The sequence below is a fragment of the Boleophthalmus pectinirostris genome, unplaced genomic scaffold, assembly GCF_026225935.1.
Source record: "Boleophthalmus pectinirostris isolate CB_2022bp ecotype Guang Dong unplaced genomic scaffold, ASM2622593v1 HiC_scaffold_20, whole genome shotgun sequence".
NCBI classification, from domain to species: domain Eukaryota; kingdom Metazoa; phylum Chordata; class Actinopteri; order Gobiiformes; family Gobiidae; genus Boleophthalmus; species Boleophthalmus pectinirostris.
In genome coordinates, this window is record NW_026571153.1 from 25,464,337 (window position 1) to 25,488,999 (window position 24,663).

A 24,663-nucleotide genomic window follows, 5' to 3' on the forward strand; every position below is an offset into this window, starting at 1 on the left:
ATCACAGCAGCCTTATATGAAACTCCAAATTCACCCCTCTAACTGTGAGCCTCAATGAGCTTCATTTGACTGGAGCTGGTACGTTATGGGTCACGCTCCTTTAGTCCACTTCTTTATACAGTCTACACAGCAAAAACTGGAGGGTTACAATTTCAGGGTGAGTTGTTTTAACACAAAAAGTGTCAATTAACTCTTTGAAAGTTAAATGGAGATTGGAGTTGGAGTTATTTGAGCTGATAAGGTTGAAGTTTCATTCAACTTCCCCTGGTGTTAATTCAACTTCCCTAAGTGTTAATTTAGCACCTCCCACCCACCACTTCAAACTCCTATGAGAAGACCAGTATGAACCAATTTTGTACATAATTTCATCTTAAATTAACTAAAATAAACTGTAAAAATAAAACACTTCTGTGCTTCTGTGTGTTGTTCAGCTAAATCAGGATAACTCTACAAAGTGTTATCCATTTACTCTCAAAACATTAATATAACTCTTGATTTCAGGGTTAAACAGGAACTTTGGTCCAGTGTTACTTACTTTAATATTTTTGGAAATGTTAATTAACTCTAGAACAGATTGGACTTATATAAACCCTGAGAAAATGTTCAAATTGAATCTGTGAGAGTCAATTTTAAAACTCCACTTTTTGCTGTGAATTCACCTACTGATTACGTTACACTTTGCCATGATATAGCCAAAAGGTAAGTGCACAAATTCACAAACAAGCTGCCCCCATCTATATTAAACATTATTGGCCTACAGAATGTGAAAGCAGAGCCTGTTTAATAGCAAAAAAAAAAAAGCAACGAAAGTAGAACCTTTCACTGCTTGGCCTAATGTCTTTTTTCAGCAGTGATTTGGATCTTTACGAGTGTCCATAAAAACAGAGGTGTCTTTTTCCAGAGGAGATGAGTCAGGAGGGTTAATGGAGGTGGACAGTCCTGATCTAGATGACACTAAACGGTGTTAAAAGCACAAACTCCATCAGGGCATGAAAGACACAGCTGCTCATGAGGCGAACTAGACACTCACAGCTTAAAGGCATCAGATATTATTAGAGACAGATCGATATACAGTATCTGGTGGCTGATATTAGTGCTTTATAGCGTATCTGCTATCGGCTATAAATATTCAGCGCAAGACGATATTCTAAAATCAATATCGGCCATGAACAAAATGCTTATTCGTCAATCTCTAGATATTACAGAGCTAAATGATTTATTTATTCACGATATTTCATTGTGATTTTTCTGACAAACATTTGCGATTTGTGTTTTAATAATAGGATTATGTTCCAAGTTCACATTTTAAACTCATCCAGAAGAACCGACAAAAAGACGGCAAACAAATACAAGAATCACATTTCAGAACATGTTTGTGCAGATCTAAACTACAGGGTCGGCGGTTTTTATGCAGAATAAGACAGAAGATTTTGTTATTACCTGGTCCCTGAAGGGTTGACCAGGTTTTGTATTCACCCTGTGTGTCTGTGTGTGTGTGTCCACCCGCGATAATTCCGCCATTTATGGACCGACTGCCACCAAATTTAGTATGTGGGTCAAGCCCCCGTGCCCGATGCCATGAAAAAGGTTTGGTGATGATCCGAGGTCATTTCAGGTCACACGGGTCAATTGAAAAGTCACATTATTATAAAGGATAGGCTACTTCGGCCATTTTGGAACCATTTGCGGGCTAAAATATTCACCCAATCATCACACAAGTTGGCACACACATAACCGGGGTACACTGGATGTTACAGGTTGAAACCGGTCAAGGTCACTTGAAGGTCAAAGTAACCAAAGTCAAATATGCTTTTTTGGTCATAACTCCGTGAAGGATGGAGCTAGAACAACAGGAGTGGTCTTAAAATCTCCCAAAAAATATTATTTATTTATAATTCTATGCATTTCTACAGTAAAATATTAATAGTTTTTGAGGTAATCACTAATTATAACAGTTCCTTTCTCTTTCAGTGTATGCCGTTAAAATTCTAATTGGAAGGAAAATAATTTCCATTTCTTCTTTTTCTGGTGAAACACAACACACTGATCTACACTCACAGAATTAAAACATACGCAACTCACTAACAATTACATGTTGGTTACACACTAGTAAACACAGACATTCTCATGTGTGACCAATATCACACAAATGTTCATGGGTCTGTACATATACACACATTACATTGTGGATATAAGGATCATGTCATATGGACTGGGCTCCTCATAAGCTGCTTCTGTGGTGATGAACTGACCCCACCGATGCCTCATGGGGACCAGGTTGCCATCTCTGATTGCTCTTGTTTGTGATAGAAATGATGGTACTTTAAAAACTGCATCCAGTTTGATTTGATAATTGCATCTTTTCAAATTGAGATCTTGATTAATCCACAAAGCAATAATATCTCCATGGAGACAAGCAGGTGCCGGACCCTCCACTTCAAATGCTACGAAGTGCAGCTTTAAACTGTCAGCTCAAACTATGCTTAGACTGAGTGATAAAAACAGACTGTAGTTTTAGATGAAGTTGTAAGCCTTTATGATCTGAGGGAATAAACCATAATAACTTTAATCCCCTGACATTTCACATTCTATTTTATGTTTTCCAATATCAGCGTTTACAACACCCACTTTTAATGGGACACACTACAGGCAAAACACTTTTTATTTTATTTTATTTTTTTCAATCTTTTGTTTGTTTGGTCAGTTTGGTCTCTTAACATACATGCTTCCATGTGAGAACAATGAAAGGGTCCCCTCTGCAACAAAAGATCTTTTAAAATTTAATTGAACCAACCTGTGTCCATAGAGTCCAAGGCTGATTTTCTGACATAAGACTCAGCCCATAAAGCAGCACCTACACACACCAAACTTTACAAGATTTTGACAAAACGTAAAGAAAAATATTTTAATATATAATTCCAAGTCTGATTTATTTATGTTTAAACTAAAAAAATAAGGCAAATTTTGAATTTTTAGGCTTTTTTTCAGTCAAATCTAGTTTTCTCAAATACTAAATGAGAGCTCCAAAAACCCTGTGCATATTTTTTGTATCTAATATGTCAACAAAAAGAAGCAAGCCATTTAAGCATGGCTCCATCTGTTATTGAGATTTAAATGTCCCAAAAATGTTCTTACATAAATGCCAGTAAGCTACAAGAGAGGTTTCAAACTGATATCTCTGCAGCGTCTCACTTTAAAGGTGCACTGTGTAACTTTTCTGGTAGAGGGTCCACCACAAATTCGTTTCCATGGAGTTATTATTGCTTTACCTTAAAGTCTTCATACTATGACATTAAACTCATGTTGCATTTATTCAATTACAGGTGTTTTAGTGCTAAAAATACTACAAAAAACACGCATTCCTACAGTGAGTGAGCTCGCTTCTCCACATATCTGACCTGTAACTTGGCCTGGAGGCAGGAAGCTGGTGGGCTTGTCTCCATGGAAAAAGAGAATTTTAATGCCATACTATGAAACATTCCAGACAATAACAACTACCATATTTTCTGCACTATTAGGTGCTCTGGATTATAAAACACACTGTCACTGAATGGTCAATTTTCGAACTTTTTTACTAAAAACTATACTATATATATACTATAAATTGCACTGGACTTTAAACGAAACACAACAGTTAGATGGGTCAGTGGGACTTTGGCGCATTCACGGTGACTCTGCTTTGTTCAGTTGTGGCACATAGGGAGGGTGCTGTCAGGGACCGCTGGATTGTTGGTGTGTTTGCAGTGACTCAGTGACTTGGTTTGTTCCTCTGTTCTATTCCTCATCGGCGTGGAGTGATGAGTGTGGTTGCAGGTGTTTTTCGCCGTACGGTCGCTATCTGCTCCGTGCATGTTTGTGTGCGCTGTGGGTGGTGCGGCTTTGTAGTTTACTGAAGTCATGCTGGGACACCCGAGTGTATAGGGCGCTCTGGATTGCGGGGCATGCATTTTTTGATGGGGTTGGAGGCTTAAGAGCGCGCCCAATAGCCCAAAAAATACAGCAGTAGAAAACAAAAAAACACCAGAAATGTTAGTATCTAAATAACTAGAAATAACGATGTTAACTGTGTTTTAGTAAAATGAGTAGACCAATCTGTCATAGGCACTTTAATCTAATGCTATTTCCTAAAGTGTATTGTGTGTAGGGCTGCTGGCTGGTGTTAGGAGACTACAGCACACATGATAAAATGATATGAGGCATCAGCAGGTTAAAAGCTGATGCTGCGCTCAGTCTCTGCAGAGTCTGAAGCCGTAAACTCAAGTCTCGTGTCCAGGACGGTCTTTCGGTCGGTAATAAACATCTTCACGGGGGTTCTGACGCACACAGAGGAGGCCTGCAGGGGGCGCTAGTGATGGGAGGGAGGAGACGACGCTGTTGAACGATTCCCTCTGAAGCTAGATTAAAGAGGGGGTATTGTGAAAAATCGATTTCTTTGAGCTTTCTACCATGTTATAACGCTGTTCTTTCATCAAGAACATGAAGAGGATTTAGATGTCATCCATACATGCTCGAGCAATTTAGCGATCTCTCCTGGGCCCTATTCAAACCCATTTTACGTTCAGCTGTAAGATTCTGTGTAATTCTCTGCCCACAAGCCTACATTACCCATGCTCCCACATGATAATTCTCCAGAAATATAGAAAAACATGATACAAAACTGCACACAACAACCTGGCAAAACTAATATGATGTGCAGTAGTTTCATTAGCGAGATTCTGTTGTGTTAGTGCTCTGAAGGGGGGGGGGGGGGGGGTGAATTAATGAGGAGCCACTTTTTGTTCATTTTCTCCCATTTTTCAACCAACCTGTACAGAAAACTTGAAGCTTGAATGTGATGTGTCCGAACTACATGGTGCAACAATAATAAAGTCCAGACAGCGTCCCTGAGAGTGACCAGTCAAACTGATGAATGGGCTTTTTATGAGTCCTGGGGCTGAGCCAAAGAAGAACACACTGCACACAGCCTCACACACACACACGACATGAGTAAGAGACTGTGAAACTAACTCACAAACATCACTGCATTAAGACGAATTATAGAGATTAGAAGAGAGGAGAAACGATTAGTTAAAAATTAGGACTGAAATTAAATGTGCACTATGTAACTTTTATGGTCGGGGGTCCATCAACTGCTTGGTTCTATGGATATGTCATTGCTCTGCCTGGAATATTCCATAGTATGATTTTAAAGGGCCCATCTCATGCAAAATCAACTTTTCAGAGTTTTCTACCTTCTAAGAGTGATGTTTGGGCCTTGTACATGTCGCCGAAGTGGTTTTTAGATTGATTCGGCGGATTTTTAACAAATTTCAGCGTATTTCTGCCAGCCTCCCACGTGACAACGAACTAAAGCTGCTACAACGATGACACGGCAGCTACACCTATGACACGTTTGATGCAGCAGAAAGTGCTTCGCACCCACCCCCCTCCCCCACTCAGTTTCTGTGGGCATCAGCTGACAATTCCCACATGAACACCTAAACAAATGCGACAGCATAAGCTCATTGTTCTACACTGCAGTGTACGTGATATAATAAGTTTATCTACTAGTGTTTATTAATACTTTACCAATCAGTAATGTTCAACTGATGCCGACGCAGTGCTTGAGCTTCGTGCACCTCAAAGTCCTCGTCCGATTCCAGGTCCAACACATGCGGCTGAACGCGCTGTATCCCCATGATGAATAAAAGTTTATTCCTACCACTATCAGGGTACACGCCTGTCTCAACTCCCTCCCTGAGATGACATCACATTTGGAGGGCGGAGCCTGTGTTTTCTCAGGACGGGCGGGGGGATGAGCAATAGTCGCTCTTTCATAGTTCCTGGTCTGTGACTCCCTCCAAGAAATCAGTAAGATTTCATAACTATTGTGTAATGGATGTTCCAAAACCCAAATTGTGCTTGTATATGTGCAGAAGATACAATGTGAAAAGAGTTATTTTGCATGAGATGGGCCCTTTAAACAGCTCCACCTTATTACATTTATTCAATTACAGGTGGTTTTATAGCTGAAAAATACCTAGAAAATCAGGCGTTCTGGTGTGACATTCGGAATTTGCTGTCTGTGTGCTCGGCTTGTGGTCAGCTATTTCAATTCTGGACCATCAACCAGTTCGGGGCGGCGGTGTTTACAATCATTCTATCGCCATCTTCCTCTCCTACTTCCTCTAAGGACACGCGATCATGCATGTCGGGGGATTTGGGATTTTTACGGTTTTCCTGGTTTACCGTTTTTACGAGTGTAAGCGCGGTGTCGCATGAAGGCTAGCCACAGATCAGCGCAGCCCATGGCACAAAGGATGTAAAAAGTCAAATACTAAAAAGTGAACTCAAGCCAGTTTTAGTCAGATCAGTGGAGAGTGGGGTCACCTCTCCACAGATCTGCCTTGACTTGTAGCCTGGTCTGGTTTTGGTCTCCGTGAAGATAAAAATGTTTAATACCATACTGTGAAATATTTCAGACAAAGCAACTTCACTGAGATCAGAAGCAGGTTCAGTGAAGAAAATCATTTGAAGGTCTTTCCACCAGAAAAGTTACACAATGCACTTTTAACAATTATTAGCATAATACCTCAGTCGTCTGTAACAAAAGAAAGTTCTGTTACAGTGGTTCTATTCTGCAAAATAGACTTTACTCACCTTATAACCATTTCTCCTTCTCATTTGCCCTCTTGAAGTTGTATTTTATTTGGAGTGATTTGTGCACGTTCGAACAATCTTTAATCAAAACGCCAAACTGTTGATCAATGCCCGTTTTCATGGCCACCGGTACTGCTGTGTTCTTACTTTATTCTCCACTTGTACGTTCTGTGACTTGCTAGTGATGTGCAGCTATAGGAGGTGCCAACAGCTAGGCCTATCACAATAAGACTTGAGTTGTATACAAGGTTGAATAAGTCACTTCTATGGTTTATTATTAACAAATAATTGTACATTCTGACATTATCCTGCTTTGTGTTAGTGGTATAATTGCAATACTATCGTTTATCCCAACTTATCTTTGTACTAATGTATTGAACTTCAAAATTTGTTATCATGACAGGCCTACCAACAGCTGCATGACTCTTTGTTGTGATAGCGTATACGGCGACGTCAGCTCGCATCGGGCACCACAGTTTTCTAACGAGGAAGTCGGCAGATTTGTTTCTTTTTATGATGTTGTTTTAGATAAATATTGTGATTTAAAATGTTCAAATTACAACATAGTGATACACTGGTGTCATAGATTATAACTATAGAGTCGATACAAACACGATAGGTCTACATTAAAGAAGCATTGTGTAACTCTTCTGGTTGAAGAGTCCGTCAAATACATTTCTCCATTGAAATGTTATGGCTTTGTCTGGAATGTTTTGCAGTATCCAATCTAATCCAATCCACTTGATTTCTATAGCACATTTAACATAAACGTGACAGTTTCCAAAGTGCTGCACAGACAAATTAATACAATAAAAGACAGAAAATCATAAATAAAAACAATAAATACAAAGTGTTAAAATGCATAAAGCTAAAAATGATTTTTAAAAATCCTTAAAAAGTAAAATAAATTAAATAAATTCAGTTAAATTAAAGACACAGAGGACCACAGAACTCACATGGGGTTAAAAGCCAGAGAGTAAAAGTGGGTCTGTATGGCAGTAAAACTTTCTAAAACCAAACCACGTTACAGGTCAGATCTGTGATGAGCCAACCCTGTTCACAGTCAGAATGCCTGTTTTTCTAGGTATTTTTGAGCTGTAAAACCACCTGTAATTGAATAAATGAAAAACAGAACTGTTTAATGTCACACTGTGGAATATTCTAGATATACAGCAAAGACATCCATAGAAACAAGCACCGTGACAGTCCCCCAACCAAAAGTTACATAATGCACCTTTAACTGAACAAAGTTTTAAGATAAGATAAGATATGTTTCGGCACTCCTCCAAAAGACCTCTTCAGTTCTGACTACATTATTTTATTTTATCTAGTCAGCGATAATTTGTATTAGACTTTCTGATGTTTGAAATACATTTTAACCAAATAAAGTTCAAAATATGCTGACTGAAAGCTTGTAGAAAATATTTGTGAGTAAGCTCTTTATTCAGGAGTTGAGATCGATAGAATTCTTTATAATTTGATTTAGTCCCAAAGTGCTGCTCTTATAATGCAGGAAAACATGAAAAGACTCGTTCACGATAAAAAAAGTGATGTACCCCAGCTTTAATAGGGACAGATGCTGAGGTTTGAGTTGCCAGGAAACAGGAGGCCTACAGGAAAATCCGAGAGAGAGTTATGATGTAATGAAAGTTAATGGTTTATATGATAGGAGAAGCTAATTATAAGGTCTAATCACTTCTGAAGAAAATGACCAAACAAAAAGTGGTCATAAGGACATAAATTAGCAGCAAAATTAATCACAATCTAAAAAGAAATTGTAATTTGAATGGACGCAATTAGGAAATCACAAAGGCTGCAATTTTTGATGTACCGTGATTGTTTTGTTTCACACTTTTAAATAACCCTTCATTATTAGTCTGTCTACATCCCCAAAGCTCAAAATGCTCTGTTCCACCTTGTGATGTCATGAAGTGATACTTTTAGATTAAGTTAACAGCTACATTTTACCTTTCGCTTAGTAGAAATGGACAACTCCAGAGCTGATATTATCAAAATGATTCTAGTAAAGCACTTCCTGTATTACCAAGTGATGTCACAAGGTGGAAGAAGAGTTTTCAGTTTGAGAGAAGAACTCTGCTTTAATATTAAGTTTGTGTGTTAAATTTGTAAATGAAACACAAACTCCATGTATGTTTGTTTAACAACATTATAACATAGATCAGAACATAAAATAATATGGGCTCTTTAAATTGTGAACTTTGAAGAGAATCCTATTATTAAAACATAATTCTTTCAGTGGTGCATGAAACTTTAAAATAGTTCATTCACAAATTGACTTTTCCAACTGGAGCCGTGTCCGGGCACATACTTAACCTGTGCCCACCATTTTGTGCAATCACCTCTGGGTCTGTGCCAGTCTCATACCCGCTCAGCTGATTCATCATTTACATTTAAGAGAGGGCGAAAAACAAGGACATGTGCCCCAGCTCTCCTCCTCCGCCCGGTGCCAAGGCTGTGCCCATAAATCCCCCCGGTTTTACTCACGCCAATGAATTTCAATAAGAAAGAGGAGGGCTGAACCAGGACTAAACCAGGACTAAAGCAGGACTAAAGCAGGATGGAACCAGGGCTGAACCAGGACTAAACCAGGACTAAAGCAGGATGGAACCAGGGCTGAACCAAGACTAAACCAGGACTAAAGCTGGACTGAACGAAGGTTGAACCAGGACTAAATCAGGACTAAACTAGGATGGAACCAGGGATAAACCAGGACTAAAGCAGGACTAGACCAGGGCTGAACCAGGACTAAACCTGGACTAAAGCAGGACTGAACCAGGGCTGAACTAGAGCTAAACCAGGACTAAACGAGGACTAAACCAGAATGGAAAAAGGGCTCAACCAGGGCTAAACCAAGACTAAAGCAGGACTAGACCAGGACTTTTCAGGACTAAACCAGGACTAAACCCAGACTGAACCAGGATAAAACTAGGACTAAAATAGGACTGAACCAGGACTAAACAAAAGCAATCTGAATCAGCAGAAAAACAGGAATAAACCAGGAATAAACCAAGCGTAAACCAGTGCTAAACCAGGATTAAATGGGGACTATACCAAGTCTAAACCAGGTCTAAACTAGGACTAAACCAGGTCTAAACCAGAACTACATGAGGAGTAAACCAGGACTAAACCAAGACTAGAACAGATCTAAACTTGCAATAAACCCAGACTGAAGCAGGGACTAAACCAGGACTAAACCAAGATTAAACCAGGTCTAAATCGAGGACTAAATCAGGACTAAACCAGGACTAACTAAACTATGAGTAAAACAGGGACTAACTAAACTATGAGTAAAACAGGGCTAAATTAGAGCTATACTAGAATGAAACAAAGATGATAAACCAGGACTAAAGCATGGATTTAACCAGGGCTGGATGAGGGACTTAACCAGCTCTAAACCAGGTCTAAACCTCCTCTCCTCCGCCCGGTGCCAAGGCTGTGCCCATATATTCTCCCCTGGTTTGGCGTCTCCATTTTACTCCAGCCAATGAATTTAAATAAGAAAGAGGAGGACAGCGGGCTCCCTCTGTGTTTGGTATCAGTCTGGTTGACTGGTTCACTGAGTAATGATGGCGCTTGATGCCATCTGGCTCCACTGCTCTCCTAACCAACTCTCAAATGAACTCTCCGCTCCAGTGACAGGCCCCATCCAGCATGTCCTCTCTGATAAAGCTAACAATACAGGAGACATTATGGTGCTCAATAGAGTTTGTACGCTTTAAAGATAACGCAGATAACTCAATAGTACACAATGATTCAAAAACGCTCTTTTCAGACATTTAAAGGGCCCAATTTACGCTATTTTCTCATCTACGTTATGTTGTTTCCTCATCACAAACAGACCTGGAGTTGTGTTTTGTTTCACTCACACATCTTTAACACACAAACCCTGCATATTTAGTCTGAGTTCTTCTTTTTAACTGGAAATACTGTGTGTTTTTAAACTCTATTCACCTTTACAAGAATCATTTGGATAATTTCAGACCTGAAATTGCGAATCCCTACTGACCTAAAGGCAAAAGGAGCTGTTAACCTGAAAACTACCTCTTCGTGACATCATAAGGTCATTTTTATCTTTTGTTGGAGTTTTATATTTATTTCTTTCACTTAGGTTCTTATTATCAACCCTAGTATTGTAGTAGTAGCTGGTGTATCTCTTATTGATGAATGATTAACCCACTGGTATCATCGCCCACACACATCTGTGGAGTTCAGGGACAAAGATGAAAAAAACAGAGAAATCAAATAAACAACAGTTCTCCTCAAATCGACCTCACTGTCTGGAAACGCTGGGACTAAACCAGGTCTAAGGTCTAGAAAAAAACAGGATTAAAACGAGGACTATACCGGGACTGAACCAGGACTAAACCAGAACCAAACCAAGGACTAAACCAAGGACTAAACCAGGACTGCATCCAAGATTAAACCAGGTCTAAAACCAGGACTGAGCCAAGACTAAACCAGAACCAGACCAAGGACTAAACCAAGGACTAAACCAGGACTGCATCCAAGATTAAACCAGGTCTAAAACCAGGACTGAACCAGAATTAAACCAAAGACTAAACCAAGGACTAAACAAAGGACTAAACCAGGTACGTTCCAAGATTAAACCAGGTCTAAAACCAAGAATGAACCAGAACTAAACCAAAGACTAAACCAAAGACTAAACCAAAGACTAAACCAAAGACTAAACCAAGGACTAAACCAGGACTACATCCAAGATTAAACCAGGTCTAAAAACAGGACTGAACCAGAACTAAATCAGAACTAAACCAAAGATTGAACCAAGGACTAAACCAAGGACTAAACCAAGGACTAAACCAAGGACTAAACCAAGGACTAAACCAAACTAACCAAGGACTAAACCAAAGACTATACCAAGGACTAAACCAAGGACTATACCAAGGACTAAACCAAAGACTATACCAAGGACTAAACCAAGGACTATACCAAGGACTAAACCAAGACTATACCAAAGGACTAAACCAAGGACTAAACCAAAAAGGACTAAACCAAAGACTAACCAAGGACTAAACCAAGGACTATACCAAGGACTAAACCAAAGACTATACCAAGGACTAAACCAAGGACTATACCAAGGACTAAACAAGGACTACAAGGACTGCATCCAAGATTAAACCAGGTCTAAAACCAGGACTGAACCAGAACTAAATCAGAACTAAACCAAGGACTAAACCAGGACTGCATCCAAGATTAAACCAGGTCTAAAACCAGTAATGAACTAGAACTAAACCAAAGACTAAACCAAGGACTACAACCAGGATAAACCAGGTCTAAAAAAAACAGGACTAAAATCAAGTCTAAACCAGAACTAAACCACTCAAATTAATAGTTAAATATAAATTAAATTAAAAGTCAAACTTGTCAAAATAAAAACTTAACTAAACCTAAACTAGAATCTTTTTAAATTTTTTTTACATTTTACTTAAAAAACTGTACATTTCAGTTAAGAACCTTGTGTCATTATAATTATTTTCTTACAATACTCATTATTTTATTAGCCACTATTGCAAAACTGATATTTTTTGTGATATCTTGAGCCCTGGCCTGTCTCCTGTGTTCTTCTGTGTTCCTCTGTCCTTGTTTTCAGTGGCCATTCCCAGACTAAACCTTAAACTCCAGTGTTTGAGCGTGGGCTCCTCCTCAGAGCTCTGGGCTTTTGCTGCTCACACAAAAAAGAAAAATCGATGGAACAATCTGGAGAGGGCATCAGTCAGACAAACTTAGTCCTGGTTTAATCTGAGTGTTGTCCTGGTTTAGCCCTGGTTTAGTCCTGGTTTAGTTCTAGTTACATCCAGGTTTAGTTCTGCTTTACTCCTGGTTTAATCTGAGTTTAGTCCAGTTTTTTAGTTCGACCCTGAGTTGTAATTATTTTCTTACAATACTACTTATATTTTTATATTTACTACAACTATTACAATATATTTTTTACAGTAAACCTGAACAGCCCTGGCCTGTCTCCTGTGTTCTTCTGTGTTCTTCTGGCCTGGTTTTCAGTGGCCAGTCCCAGACTAAACCTTAAACTCCAGTGTTTGAGAGTGGGCTCCACCTCAGAGCTCTGGGCTTTTGCTGTTGGCACAAAAAAGAAAAATCGATGAAGCAATGATTTAGACTGAGCTGCTGCAAAGTGAAAGAGCCCAGAGTCCAAGCCCAGTTCACTAAAAGAACCGGACAGAGAGGGAGTTCTATACATGCAGGGCCCGATGGAGAGGGCACAAGGTCTGGCAGAGTTAGGTCTGGTTTAGTCCTGGTTTAGCCCTGGTTTAGCTCTGGTTTAGTGCTGGTTTAGTCCTAGTTTAGCCCTCATTTAGTCCTGGTTTAACCTTTGTTTAGACCTCATTTATTCATCATTTAGCCCTGGTTTAGCCCTGGTTTAGCCCTGGTTAGTCCTGGTTTAGTCCTGGACTTAAGACCAAGTTTAGACCTGCTTTAGTTTGGTTCTAGTTTACTTCTGGTTCAATCTCAGTTTAGCTTTGGTTTAGGTTTAAAATTATCTTAGACCTGGTTTAGTCCTTGTTTTAAGACTTAGTTTAGTACGGGCTTAGTCCTAGTTTAGGGACTTCTGTAGTCAGCATCGGATGGAAAGAGCATTGAAGCATAGCTCTGGTTCAGTCCGAGTTTAGCCCTGGTTTAGCCCTGGTTTAGTCCTTGTTTAGCCCTGGTTTAGCCCTGGTTTACTCCTTGTTTAGCCCTGGTTTAGTCTTGGTTTAGTCCTTGTTCGATCGTGGTTCAGTCCCGGTTTAGTCCTGGTTTGGTCCTGGTTCAGCCCTGGTTCAGCCCTGGTTCAATCCTTGGTCAGCCCTGGTTCAGGCCTGGTTCAGCCCTGGTTTAGCCCTGGTTTAATCCTGGGTCAGCCCTGGTTCAGGCCTGGTTCAGGCCTGGTTCAGCTCTAGTTTAGTTCTGGTTCCTCCCCTCATGTACAGTCTTTCATAACAGCTGTGGCGTGTCTTACCGGATTCGTTTTCCCTATTGTGGAGCGAGCAACAGGAACTTGTTGTGTAACTGTGAATTCTCATTGATTTAATAGAGACTGAACTCCACACTTAAACTGCAGCTGGCTCTTTGACAGACTCACAGCTTTATTTTATTTTCATTTCTTTTATTAGTTGCTTTTATTGGACCGTGAATGCAACGTTTTTCAATAGATTTAAATAGAAAACCATTTGAACTGCTCACTTTCACCGCTTATGCCAAATTATGATTGATTACTGCAGCTTTTTTGGGTGGTTTCCATGGAGATGTTAAAGCTTTGCCTGAAATGTTACACAGTATGTTATTAAAGGCGCGCAGTACCTGAATTTGACTATCTTAAAACGTGAAAAACACAACTAGTTCATTTGCAGTGGTCTAAAGTTATTCCACACACACCTAATTATACACCGCGATGAGTTTATAAGCGCTTTTCATAATTCTCAGACCAGAGTAGTTAAGAAAAGTTGAAAAATATCTTGAAAATCATGAGGTAAAAAGTTCTAAAACATACTGCGACATCACACTAGGGAGAATTATATCCAAAAATTTGACAAAAGGTAAAAAAATTCTGCAAGATTAAGATGTTTTAAGTTATAATTTCTGAGTACATTAGAGAAGTTTTGAGCCAGTGTACCACATGGTTGCTAGGTAACAGGAATATGAAATCCCTGGTGTGTATTATTGATAATTTGGGGTAATTTGTGGGTGTTCTACATGTATGCCTATGGTGGAATGTTTAGCAGTTACCACGGTGACCCGATACACACATATTCGCAAACACTGGCTGATAAGTATTTAGATCTGAAAACTCAAGATAAAAAAACACCAAAAATTTAAAGAGCACATTTTCAGGAACCTGTGATCAATACGAGAGTTCATGGTCCTGTTGAGGAGTTTAATTTTTAACAGAAAAGGTGAAAAACTGTTGGCTAAGGGACTTGTTTAAAGGGCCCATCTCATGCAAAATCAACTGTTCAGAGCTTTCTACCTTCTAAGAGTGATGTGTGGGTCTTCTATATGTCACCGAAGTGTTTTTTAGAGTGATTCGGCATTTTTTTTTAACAAATTGCAGGGTGTTTCTGCCACCCTAACCCCAACGTGACAACGAACTGAAGCCTGCTACAACGATGACACGGCCAGATACACCTATGACGCATTTGACATAGCAGAAAGCGCTTCGCACCCGCCCCCCTCCCTCGCTCCACCGCCTCCACTCCGCATCGGCTGACAATTCCCACATGAACACCTAAACCAAAGCGACAGCATAAGCTCATTGTTCTACACTGCAGTGAACACGATATAATAAGTTTATCTACTAGTGTTTATTAATACTTTACCAATCAGTAATGTTCAGCTGATGTCGACGCGGTGCTTGTGCTTCGTGCACCTCCAAGTCCTCATCCAATTCCAGTCCAACACATGCGGCTGAACGCGCTGTATCTCCATGATGAATAAAAGTTTATTCCTGCCACTATCAGGGTGCACGCCTGTCTCCCCCTCCCTCCCTGAGATGGGCGGAGGAAGGGCGGCTCACTCAGAGCCTACGTCACGTTTGGAGGGCGGAGCCTGTGTTTTCTCAGGACGGGCTTGGGGGATGAGCAATAGTCGGACTTTCATAGTTCCTGGTCTGTGATGCCTCCAAGAAATCAGTAAGATTTCATAACTATTGTGTAATGGATGTTTCAAAACCCAAACTGTGCTTGTATATGTGCAGAAGATACAATGTGAAAAGAGTTATTTTGCATGAGATGGGCCCTTTAAAAATAAAAATCAACTCACCTGTTGCAATTCCAGCTAAGTCAGTTCTTTTCGGTCAGATTGCGTTAAATTAAAACTCTAAAAGTCTAATGAGTAAGTCTAATGAGACAGAGCAGTGCCCACAGTTAGCATCACACCTCCAGAGAATGTTGACACCAGCTGTATTACAACATCAAAACTGTGTGTTTTGTAGAACAGGCTTATCACCTTGTCCAGCCTGAGCATTGTCAGTGTGGTTGGTGTTGTTGATCTGCCATTCCAAAGGTATTCAGAGCTCACATGACAAACCTGAAACCTCATGATATAAAAACAAAACTAGCCTACAGCTCTAAATACTTTTACAATCACAACATAAGTGCAGCTAACAGGTTAGACTAAATCCATTCACAAACATTGCTAACAGAATAATTGAAGAATTGACAAAAACTCTTCTAGTTTAACTGTAAAAGTGACCTCAGTTAGACTATGGTATTCATGGTTTATTCCTGGTTTAAGACCAAGTTTTGTCTTCTGATCTAGTCCTGGTCATCAAGCTGAGGCCTGGGGTGTTCTATCTGTATCTCAAGGGTGGAATGTTCAGCAGTTACCATGGTGACGCACACATTAGCAAACACTCTCAAAAACTAATCAAGATGGTCTGAAAACTAAAAAAAAAAAATACAAAATGGATTTTAAAAAACACATTTTCAGGAGCCTCTGATCAAAATAAGCGTTCCTGTTTAGGAGTTTGATTTTTCAAGTAGTGCCTTTCGTTGGAGCTTCTGCAGCAGCAGTTGTGACATGTTGTGTTGGGGTAATTCCATTATTGTTACATAGCAACCATAATGTTAACAAGGGCCAACACTTGTCTAAATTACACAATAGTTATGAGTTAGACTAATAGAAATGTATGCAAAAGCTTAACTTAAAGATGCATTGCGTAACTTTTTGGTTGGAGGTCTGTCACCTGCTTGTTTCAATGGATATGTCATTGCTCTGCTTAGAATGTTCCGCAGTATGACATTAAACAGCTCTACCTTACATTTATTCAATTATATTCTGACTGTGAGCGGGGTCCCCTCTCCACAGATCTGACCTGTAACTTGGACTGGTTTGGTCTCCATGAAGATAGAAAAGTTTGAGAGACTAGAGAGTAGAATTTGGTATCATTCAGAAGTTGCCGATATGACACACACCTCATGGGCCACTATATGGTACATACTGTAACTTGATACAGTGAGCTAAGATTCAATATGATTCTGTAAGATATATTTCAAATCGATTCAATTCGGTTCAATAAAACAGAAAGGCTAAATCATGGCTGTGATATTAAAAGTATTTATCCACTTGTGCAAAGTGAATATGAAACACACAGATTTAAATGTTAAAAGTGCTGCATAAATTAGTTTTCTTCCTCTACACAAGAAACAAAACTGTAGCACTGTAACAAAATAATATAATAAAATATACAAAAAAATACTCTTGGCAATATATCGATACAGCAGCCCACAATATCGATACTGTAACATCACATTAAACCATACGATACATCGCAATTTCAATATTTTTGCACAGCCCTATTTCATACCATACCAAAGCAAAGCAATAACATCTCCATGGAGAAAAGCATTTCACGTTAGACTCCACCAGAAAAGTTACACAATGCACCTTTAAATGAAGGTTTAAATTGTACTCACAAACAACACAGTTTTTCAATCATTCTCAGCATTTCGGAATAAATTTTGTGTATTGATGACACAGATAAGAGAGAGAGTTTATTAGAACACAGCGGTACTTCCTGTAGTTTGCAACTTTTTTCACAACTTTTCTCCACAAACTGACACTTAACTGATGTAAAGCTATTTGACATATTGACCACAGGTAGTATCGCACCAAACCAAGTCAGAATTAGAAACATGAAAACCTGTCCTATGCACTTTCTTCAGTCACATCAGTGGTGGTCCAGAAGAATTGACAAAAAGACTGAAATGTGAACTGACAAACAAATACAAGAATCACACTTCAGAACATGTTTGTACAGATTTAAACTACAGGGTTAGCCTTTTTTATGCAGAATAAGACAGGAAATGTTGTTTGTGGAGGAAATTATGGTACTTTAATGGTCCAGAAAACACAAATTACACAAAATTGACTCTTGTGAGCTTTAAGCCGTGTTATAATGTTGTTTCCTCCTCAAAAACCAAATACCTGGAGTTGTGTTTTGTTTCATTCACACATGTTTGAGAAGTAATCCTTTATTATTATTCTGTCTACATCTCCAAAGCTCAAAATGCTCCGTTCCAACTGTGAATGAAACAAAACACAACTCCAGGTCTGTTTGTGATGAGGAAACAACGTTATAACATAGATTAGAAAACGGCGTAATATGGGCCCTTTAAGCTTCGTCATGAAATCCTACCAAAAGCCAGTGCCAATCAAACGCTAAAACTCCAATAGCCGATGGAGCCAATAGTGCCTCTGTCAGCTTTCACGTTCCTTTGCTCACAGTGTAATAAAACAGCATTAAACATGACCCTAACCACTCTTTCACTTTGATCCTATTTCTTTAAAGAGGCGTATTATGCAAAAATTTACTTCTTTGAGCTTTCTACTGTATTATAAGCACTGTTGGGCAAGTTACTTTAAAACTGTAATGAGTTATTTATGACTTATTACTGTCATTTCAAAGTAATTTGTTACATTACAATATTACTGCATTTAAAATGTAGGACATTACATTACTATAGTATTCCTTTTAAGTTACTCTCACCAAAATATGTTGAACTTTTACGGTGTATATGGACAGAACCAGAACTAAACCAGGACTGAACCAGGACCAAACCAGAGCTGAACCAGAGCTAAACCCAGACCGAACCAGGACTAAACCAGGACTGAACCAGGACCAAACCAGAGCTGAACCAGAGCTAAACCCAGACCGAACCAGGACTAAACCAGGACTGAACCAGGACCAAACCAGAGCTGAACCAGAGCTAAACCCAGACCGAACCAGGACTAAACCAGGACTGAACCAGGACTAAACCAGAACTAAACCAGGTATAAACCAGGACTGAACCGAGGACTAAACCAGGACTAAATTAGGTCTAAACCAAGTCTAAACCAGGACTAAACTAGGACTAAACCAGAGCTGAACCAGGACTGACCCAGGTCTAAACCAGGTCAAAACAAGGATTAAACCAGGTCTAAACCAAGACTAAACCAGGACTAATCTTGGACTAGAACTTGGAATCTAGGACCGCCCCTGAGAGAACCCCAAGCTCGTGGAGCAGGGTGTCTGCAAGGTGCGATCGGGCGTCAGTTGCGGTTAGCCCCGTGGAGCACGGAATTCTGCTCCAGTCCTTTCGCCTACAGTCACGGTTTACGCGGACGCGTCTCTGGTGTTTCACCGCTGCTGATATTGCGGTGAAAAACCCACCACTTCAATGCTTAAAAAAGCATTGTAACGTGCATTACTGACATTTGTACTGAGTAAAATATTACTATTTTTTTTCCCTGTAATGCCTTAGATTACTGCGTTACTGCAAAAAGCAATGCATTACAGTAATTCATTACTTTTATAACACGTTACTCCCAACACTGATTATAGCATTGTTCCTTCATTAAAAACGTGCCTGAGGTGGTTTTAGATATCATCCATGCATGTTTTAGTAATCTAGTGATCTCTCCTGAGCCCTATTCAAACCCTCTTTACGGTTAACTCTAAGATTCTGCACAATAATAATACAATAAAAGGTAACATGGTGCTCTATGTATGTTCTGTGTTAGTAATTCGTATCACATAGAAGTAAAATACCCCCTTTGGTTTAGTTCTATTTTAATTCAGGTCTAGTCCTGGTCTAGTCTGGTTTAGAACTGGTTTAGTCCTGCTTTAATTCTGGCCTAGTCCTGGTTTAGTCTTGTTTTAAATCTGGTTTGGTTCTGGTTTAATTCTGGTCTAGTCCTGGTTTAATTCAGGTCTACTCTTGGTCTAGTCCTGGTTTAATTTTGGTCTAGTCCTGGTTTAGTCCTAGTTTAATTCTGTTTTTGTCCTGTTTATACCTTCTTCAGCCCTGGTTTAGTCCTGGTTTAGTCCTAGTCTAATCCTGGTCTAGTCCTCCTGTTCTAGTCCTGATTTAGTTCCAGTTTAGTCCTGGTTAGTCCTGGTTTAATTCTGGCTTAATTCTAATTTTGACCTGTTTTATCCCATATTTAGTCCTGGTTTAATTCTGGTCTAGTCCTCCTGTTCTAGTCCGGGTTTAGTCCTGTGTTATCCCTTGTCCAGCCCTGGTCTAGTCCTGGTTTAGTCCTCGTCTAATCACGGTTTAGTCCAGACAACCAGCCAACTAACTTCCAAGCATTACTGGTACATTAACTATACTTGTAGAAGACACACACTGTTACAAAAAAGTACACAGTATTTTCAGTGATTACTAAATTTTTTTGACAAACTGATTCTGATTGGCAACCAACTCTTTCACCTTTAAAGGGGGCGTATTATGTAAAACCAACTAAGCCTTTAACCATGTTCTAAAAGTGCTCCGTCATCATTAGTTTCACACTTCGAAGGCTTTACGCACGTTTGACTAATCCAGTTTTTTCCTGTACTTGAAACTTGAATGCTCAGAAAATCCCTGTTTTCACCTGCCACCTATCCCCGCCCACATCTTCTCTTCTTAAAAATGTCACAGCCATTTTCAACTACAAAAACAAGTAACTAAAAATAAACAAACAAGCAAACTAAACAGCTGGTTGCTAGAGTGAAATGCCACTATGCAGAGGTGCAACTTCTGCAGTTTTGAACAGGAAATCAGTGGACCAGTTTCCATTGGCAATCAGCTATACATCAATATTGAGGTTTACAAAGCACAGAATATAAAATAATGTTCTACTTATTATAGTGCAATACAAAAGAACAGAAAAAAACATGTTCAGTCTTCTTCTTTAGGTCATATATTACACAAAACTGAGTTGTGCTTTAAGCTTAAGCCTTGTTATAATGCTGTTACCTCATCAAAAACAGACCTGGAGCTGTGTTTTGTTCCATTCACACATGTTTGCGTAACATTTTATTATTAATGTCAACATCTCCAAAGCTCAAAATGCTCTGTTCCACCTTGTGATGTCATGTATTCGTAATTTTTAAGCTTCAACAGCTGAATTTTACCTTTAGTTCAGTAGAGATTGACAAGCCCTGACTGAAATCTTCCAAATGATTCTAGTGAAGGTGTATGGAGTTTAAAAACACAGTGGAGCACGTCCTGAATTACCACATGACCAGGGCTGGGTATCATTAAGAAGTTGTTGATACGATACATATCTTGATACATAGGCCACGATACACTTTTCAAAACAGTGCACTTTTGATTCAGTACGAATCGATATGCTATATTTCAAATCTATTCGATACTAAATCATGGCTGTGACACTAAAAGTCTACTAAGTCCACTAAGTTTGTGCAAAGTTAATATGAAAAACTATCCAGGTTGGCGCCACCTTGTGCCTCTGCTCAATTTCATTTTTCTCCAGTGACTAGGTCAAGAATCAGAATAAACTAGACGGTTTGCAAGAACCCCGGAAGTTGTAGACCGCGCACCAGCCAATCAGCGAAGAGCTGTGAAGCCATGACGTCAAACTCAAGCGCCTGTCTGTGTCCCTTTTGTGATGCAGCACAACAGTAAACAAAGCGGTCGAGATGGATGTAGACAAAGACAGGCATTCTGTGTTGGCAACGATTCCCGAGATCGAGGATTTAAAGCCGGAACAAAGAGAATGTTTGGTGAATTTTATCAAGGGGAAAGACGTTATTGTCCTTCTTCCTACCGGATTTGGCGCATTACATACGTCACAACCAAATAGCAGTGACTGTTAAATAAAAAAGTACCCGCCTACCGTTGAGCGAACGAATCCTAATGCTGCGAGGTCAGATGGTTTCCACTAAGTGAAACCGACTGAAGAATCAGACTAATGAAAAACACCCATTTTACTCAAAACAGCAGAAATGTCAAAACAATTGTCGCTCTTACACAAAATCTATTTAGTAAATAAAATATACCTAAAAATACTCTCGGCGATATACTGATACAGCAGCCCATGATATCGATACTGTATCATCAATTTAAACAATACAATATATCGATATTTCAATATTTTTGCACATCCCTGCACATGACATCACAAGTATGCAGGGTTTATGTGTTAAACATGTGTGAATGAAACAAAACACAGCTTCATGTATGTTTTCCATAACATAGATCAGAAAATAGCGTAATATAGAGACATTTAAAGGCATTTTTCCAAACATAAATGAAACTGTCTACTCACAGTCGAGGTGTTTTTTCTTGGGCCCGCTGACTTCGTGTGTAGTCGCCTTGCACACCGCTTTGCCGATGGCGGAGCCGGTCATGCTATGCTGAGCCGCCGCTATACGGTCCGTGAGAGATTGGCCCGACATATTTCTCCTCTCTTTCCCTTTCTTTCGTTTTCGTTTGGCCTTTTCCAATCAGCTAAAACAGCACAATAATCCCACTGATCGATACTTTCACTCTTGTGCAAAGCGAGCGAAAATGGCACGGTAATTCTCCCAAAAAAATCTATGCAATTCTATGTAAAAATATGTGTAACAGATTTGCAGCTTGCCTGGTAAATATGCAGGAATCTAACTCGCAATCTAACTCGCAATCTAACTAAAGCCAGCTAGTTGGTGTTAGCTGCAAAAGCAAATGTTTTCTTTGCACAAATAGTAAAGAGTCTCCCAGTAAATCTTATAAATACTGAAATTGACTTTTTGGCCACAATTTATCATAGCTATTTGGCTGGTTTGTAACTTTTAAAGCGTCACGACAAAGAAAATATGTCAAAATACTGAAGTTAGTCCCAAAAATTGAGTTGCAAAACAGTTCCTCCTCCTTCTTGAAGTTATAAGATGCGAGATTTCACAAGTAACGAGATAAAAACGAGCAAAAGTCTTGTAAAAAGTAGTTAAAAATTGAGCAGCGCATTGTCTGAAAAGTTTAAAAGCGTTTTAAGGTGTTGACAGCCGGGACAGGTGTCTTTTTTCCCCGCAAAAGGAGACGCAAAGACGGGGTGGGTGCTCGTTAGCAGCGCGGCTAGCAGCTCCAGCCTCCAGACAGACAGCGGGAGAACGTCAAGGCTGTGACCGAGCAGCGAAGCCGGCAGACGGGGCAAGTTCAGCCAGACAGTCCCCCCCTTTCCGTCCTTCCCCTGGGTGTTGCGGTTGGAGGTGCTGGCCGGGGGTAGGCAGGGCACAGTCTTCCCGGGACGGAGGTGTGGTTGGGCGGCTGTCAGAAGGGGCTCCGCGCTCCGGTGCAGTGACGGTGTGTGGGTGAAGTGTAGCCCGTGTGGGAGCTCCGTGTGTCGGACTGTGGCTGGTGCCTGGTGCCTCTGCCGGAGCCGGACAAAATGGCAGCGTGAAAAATCAGCTGATCTCACAACTGTGCGCCTTCACCGACTCTGCTGCGGTCGGAAATTACAATTATCTGTAATAACAGTGTAATTCTACTTTCATGCAGGTATTCATCCATGTTTCAGCTATTATTTAATAAAAGCGCATATATTACACTATTTTCTGATCCATGAGTTGTGTTTTGTTTCAGTTACACATGTTTAACACACAAACCCCCTTTTTTAGGTTTAGTTCTTCTCTCAAACTGAAAACTCTTGCACTTTGTGATGTCTTGTGGTAATATAAGAAGTGTTCCACTGTGTTTTTAGATTAGATTAGATTTAAATTTATTGTCCTTACACATGTATAAATACAAGGTAACGAAATGTGGTTTAGCATCTAATCAGAAGTGCAAGGAGCAGTAAGTGCGATACAGTATCCACAATATAGACAATATACAGTATATTACAGTGTAGATTGTAATGAATATATATAAATAAATATGGCAGTATGAACAGGAGGGAATGGGGTATAATATACATGGGGGGTATATAAGCAGATGTATTGTAAACAATATATACTATGAACAAATATACAGGGTGTGCTAAACTTTAAACTTTAAACTCCATTTTGATTATTTTCAGCCCTGGAATTGCCTCTCTCTATTGAACTAAAGGTAAAAACTAGCTGATAACTTTCAAACTACTGCTTAGACTTAGACTTAGATGAACTGTATTGATCCACAAGGAAAATTATTTGGACACTATAGCTCACACATCACAATATAATATAATAACAAAGAGTAAAAAATATCAATAGAAATAATAAATTCTAAATAAGTAGCAAAAAGATAGCAAGAAACTTGTGTCAAATAAGGCATAATTATATAAATGTATATGTACAAGTCAAAATAAAATATAAAAATATGTAATAAAATATACAAAAGGTCATAGGAAGAATACTGCTTCATGACATCACAAGGTGGAAGACAGCATTTTGAGTTTTGGAGATGTAGTATAGTAGATTATTTTACATAGGCATGATGTAAGCAACAAGATTTTAACTTTATAACCCTCTATAACCAATAGGATATATAAAGTTGAATTAGTTAACATGGATTTTACTACATGTAGCAGATATTTGAGTTTGAAATAACAAATAATGCAAAGATCACATATTTTTATAGTGTATAGGTGTGTTACATCACCCATAGTGTCAAATGAAGCTCACAATGCTAGAGAATTTGAAGCCAGTGTATGGCAAAAATGTCAAAATGAAAAACACCAGGGTCATGTAGAGCGGGTTAATATGAACATTTTAAGACCAAAATGACGAGGCTCACAGCAGCAGTTACAGAGAGAGGGGTGACAATTTCTCAATGTAAATTGAATTGGACCCAGAGTCTGTGGAGCTGGAAGTGTCCCCATACTCACTTCCTATTTGTAACGTGGTGGCTAGCAGGTTAGTTATATCCGTTTATACATTCAGTCTATGGTCTAAATGTGCAGGGTTTGTGTGTTAAACATGTCTAAATGAATCAAAACACTACTGCAGGTCTGTTTGTGATGAGTAAACAACATTATAACATACTGTAGATCAGAAAATAATGTAACATGCCCTTTAATCTTGCAGTGTGGTATTTTCTTGCCTGACAACTAAAGCAATTTGTGCTGAAAATAAGCACAGTGAATACAGGTGATCAAGGAGCCATCCATCAGTTCCAGCGTGTGTGGTTGTCTCTCTCTGTGTGTGTGTGTGTTATAATGTAAAGTAAAGTCAGTCATAAATCACAGGTGTTTGTCCTTCAGGAAGAGGGCATGTGCTGACAGCTCATCTAATATACTATAATGAAAATTGCACTTGTTTTATGTCCATAC

General features: G+C 39.4%; 1 protein-coding gene across 2 annotated transcripts in view; it reads right to left on the reverse strand.

Moving 5' to 3' along the window:
• si:ch211-200p22.4 (phosphatidylinositol-binding clathrin assembly protein) overlaps window positions 1-22,780 on the reverse strand; it is a 136,832-nt gene extending 114,052 nt beyond the window's left edge. The window contains exon 1 of one of the 2 annotated variants that reach the window (XM_020917738.2): window positions 21,706-22,780. In XM_020917738.2, the coding sequence (XP_020773397.2) occupies window positions 21,706-21,835 (130 nt within the window). In that variant the 5' untranslated portion in view covers window positions 21,836-22,780. Of the gene's footprint in view, window positions 1-14,987; window positions 15,176-21,705 lie in introns of those variants that run through there. The other variant, XM_055156276.1, reaches the window with a different exon arrangement.
• Window positions 22,781-24,663: the final 1,883 nt, after the last annotated feature.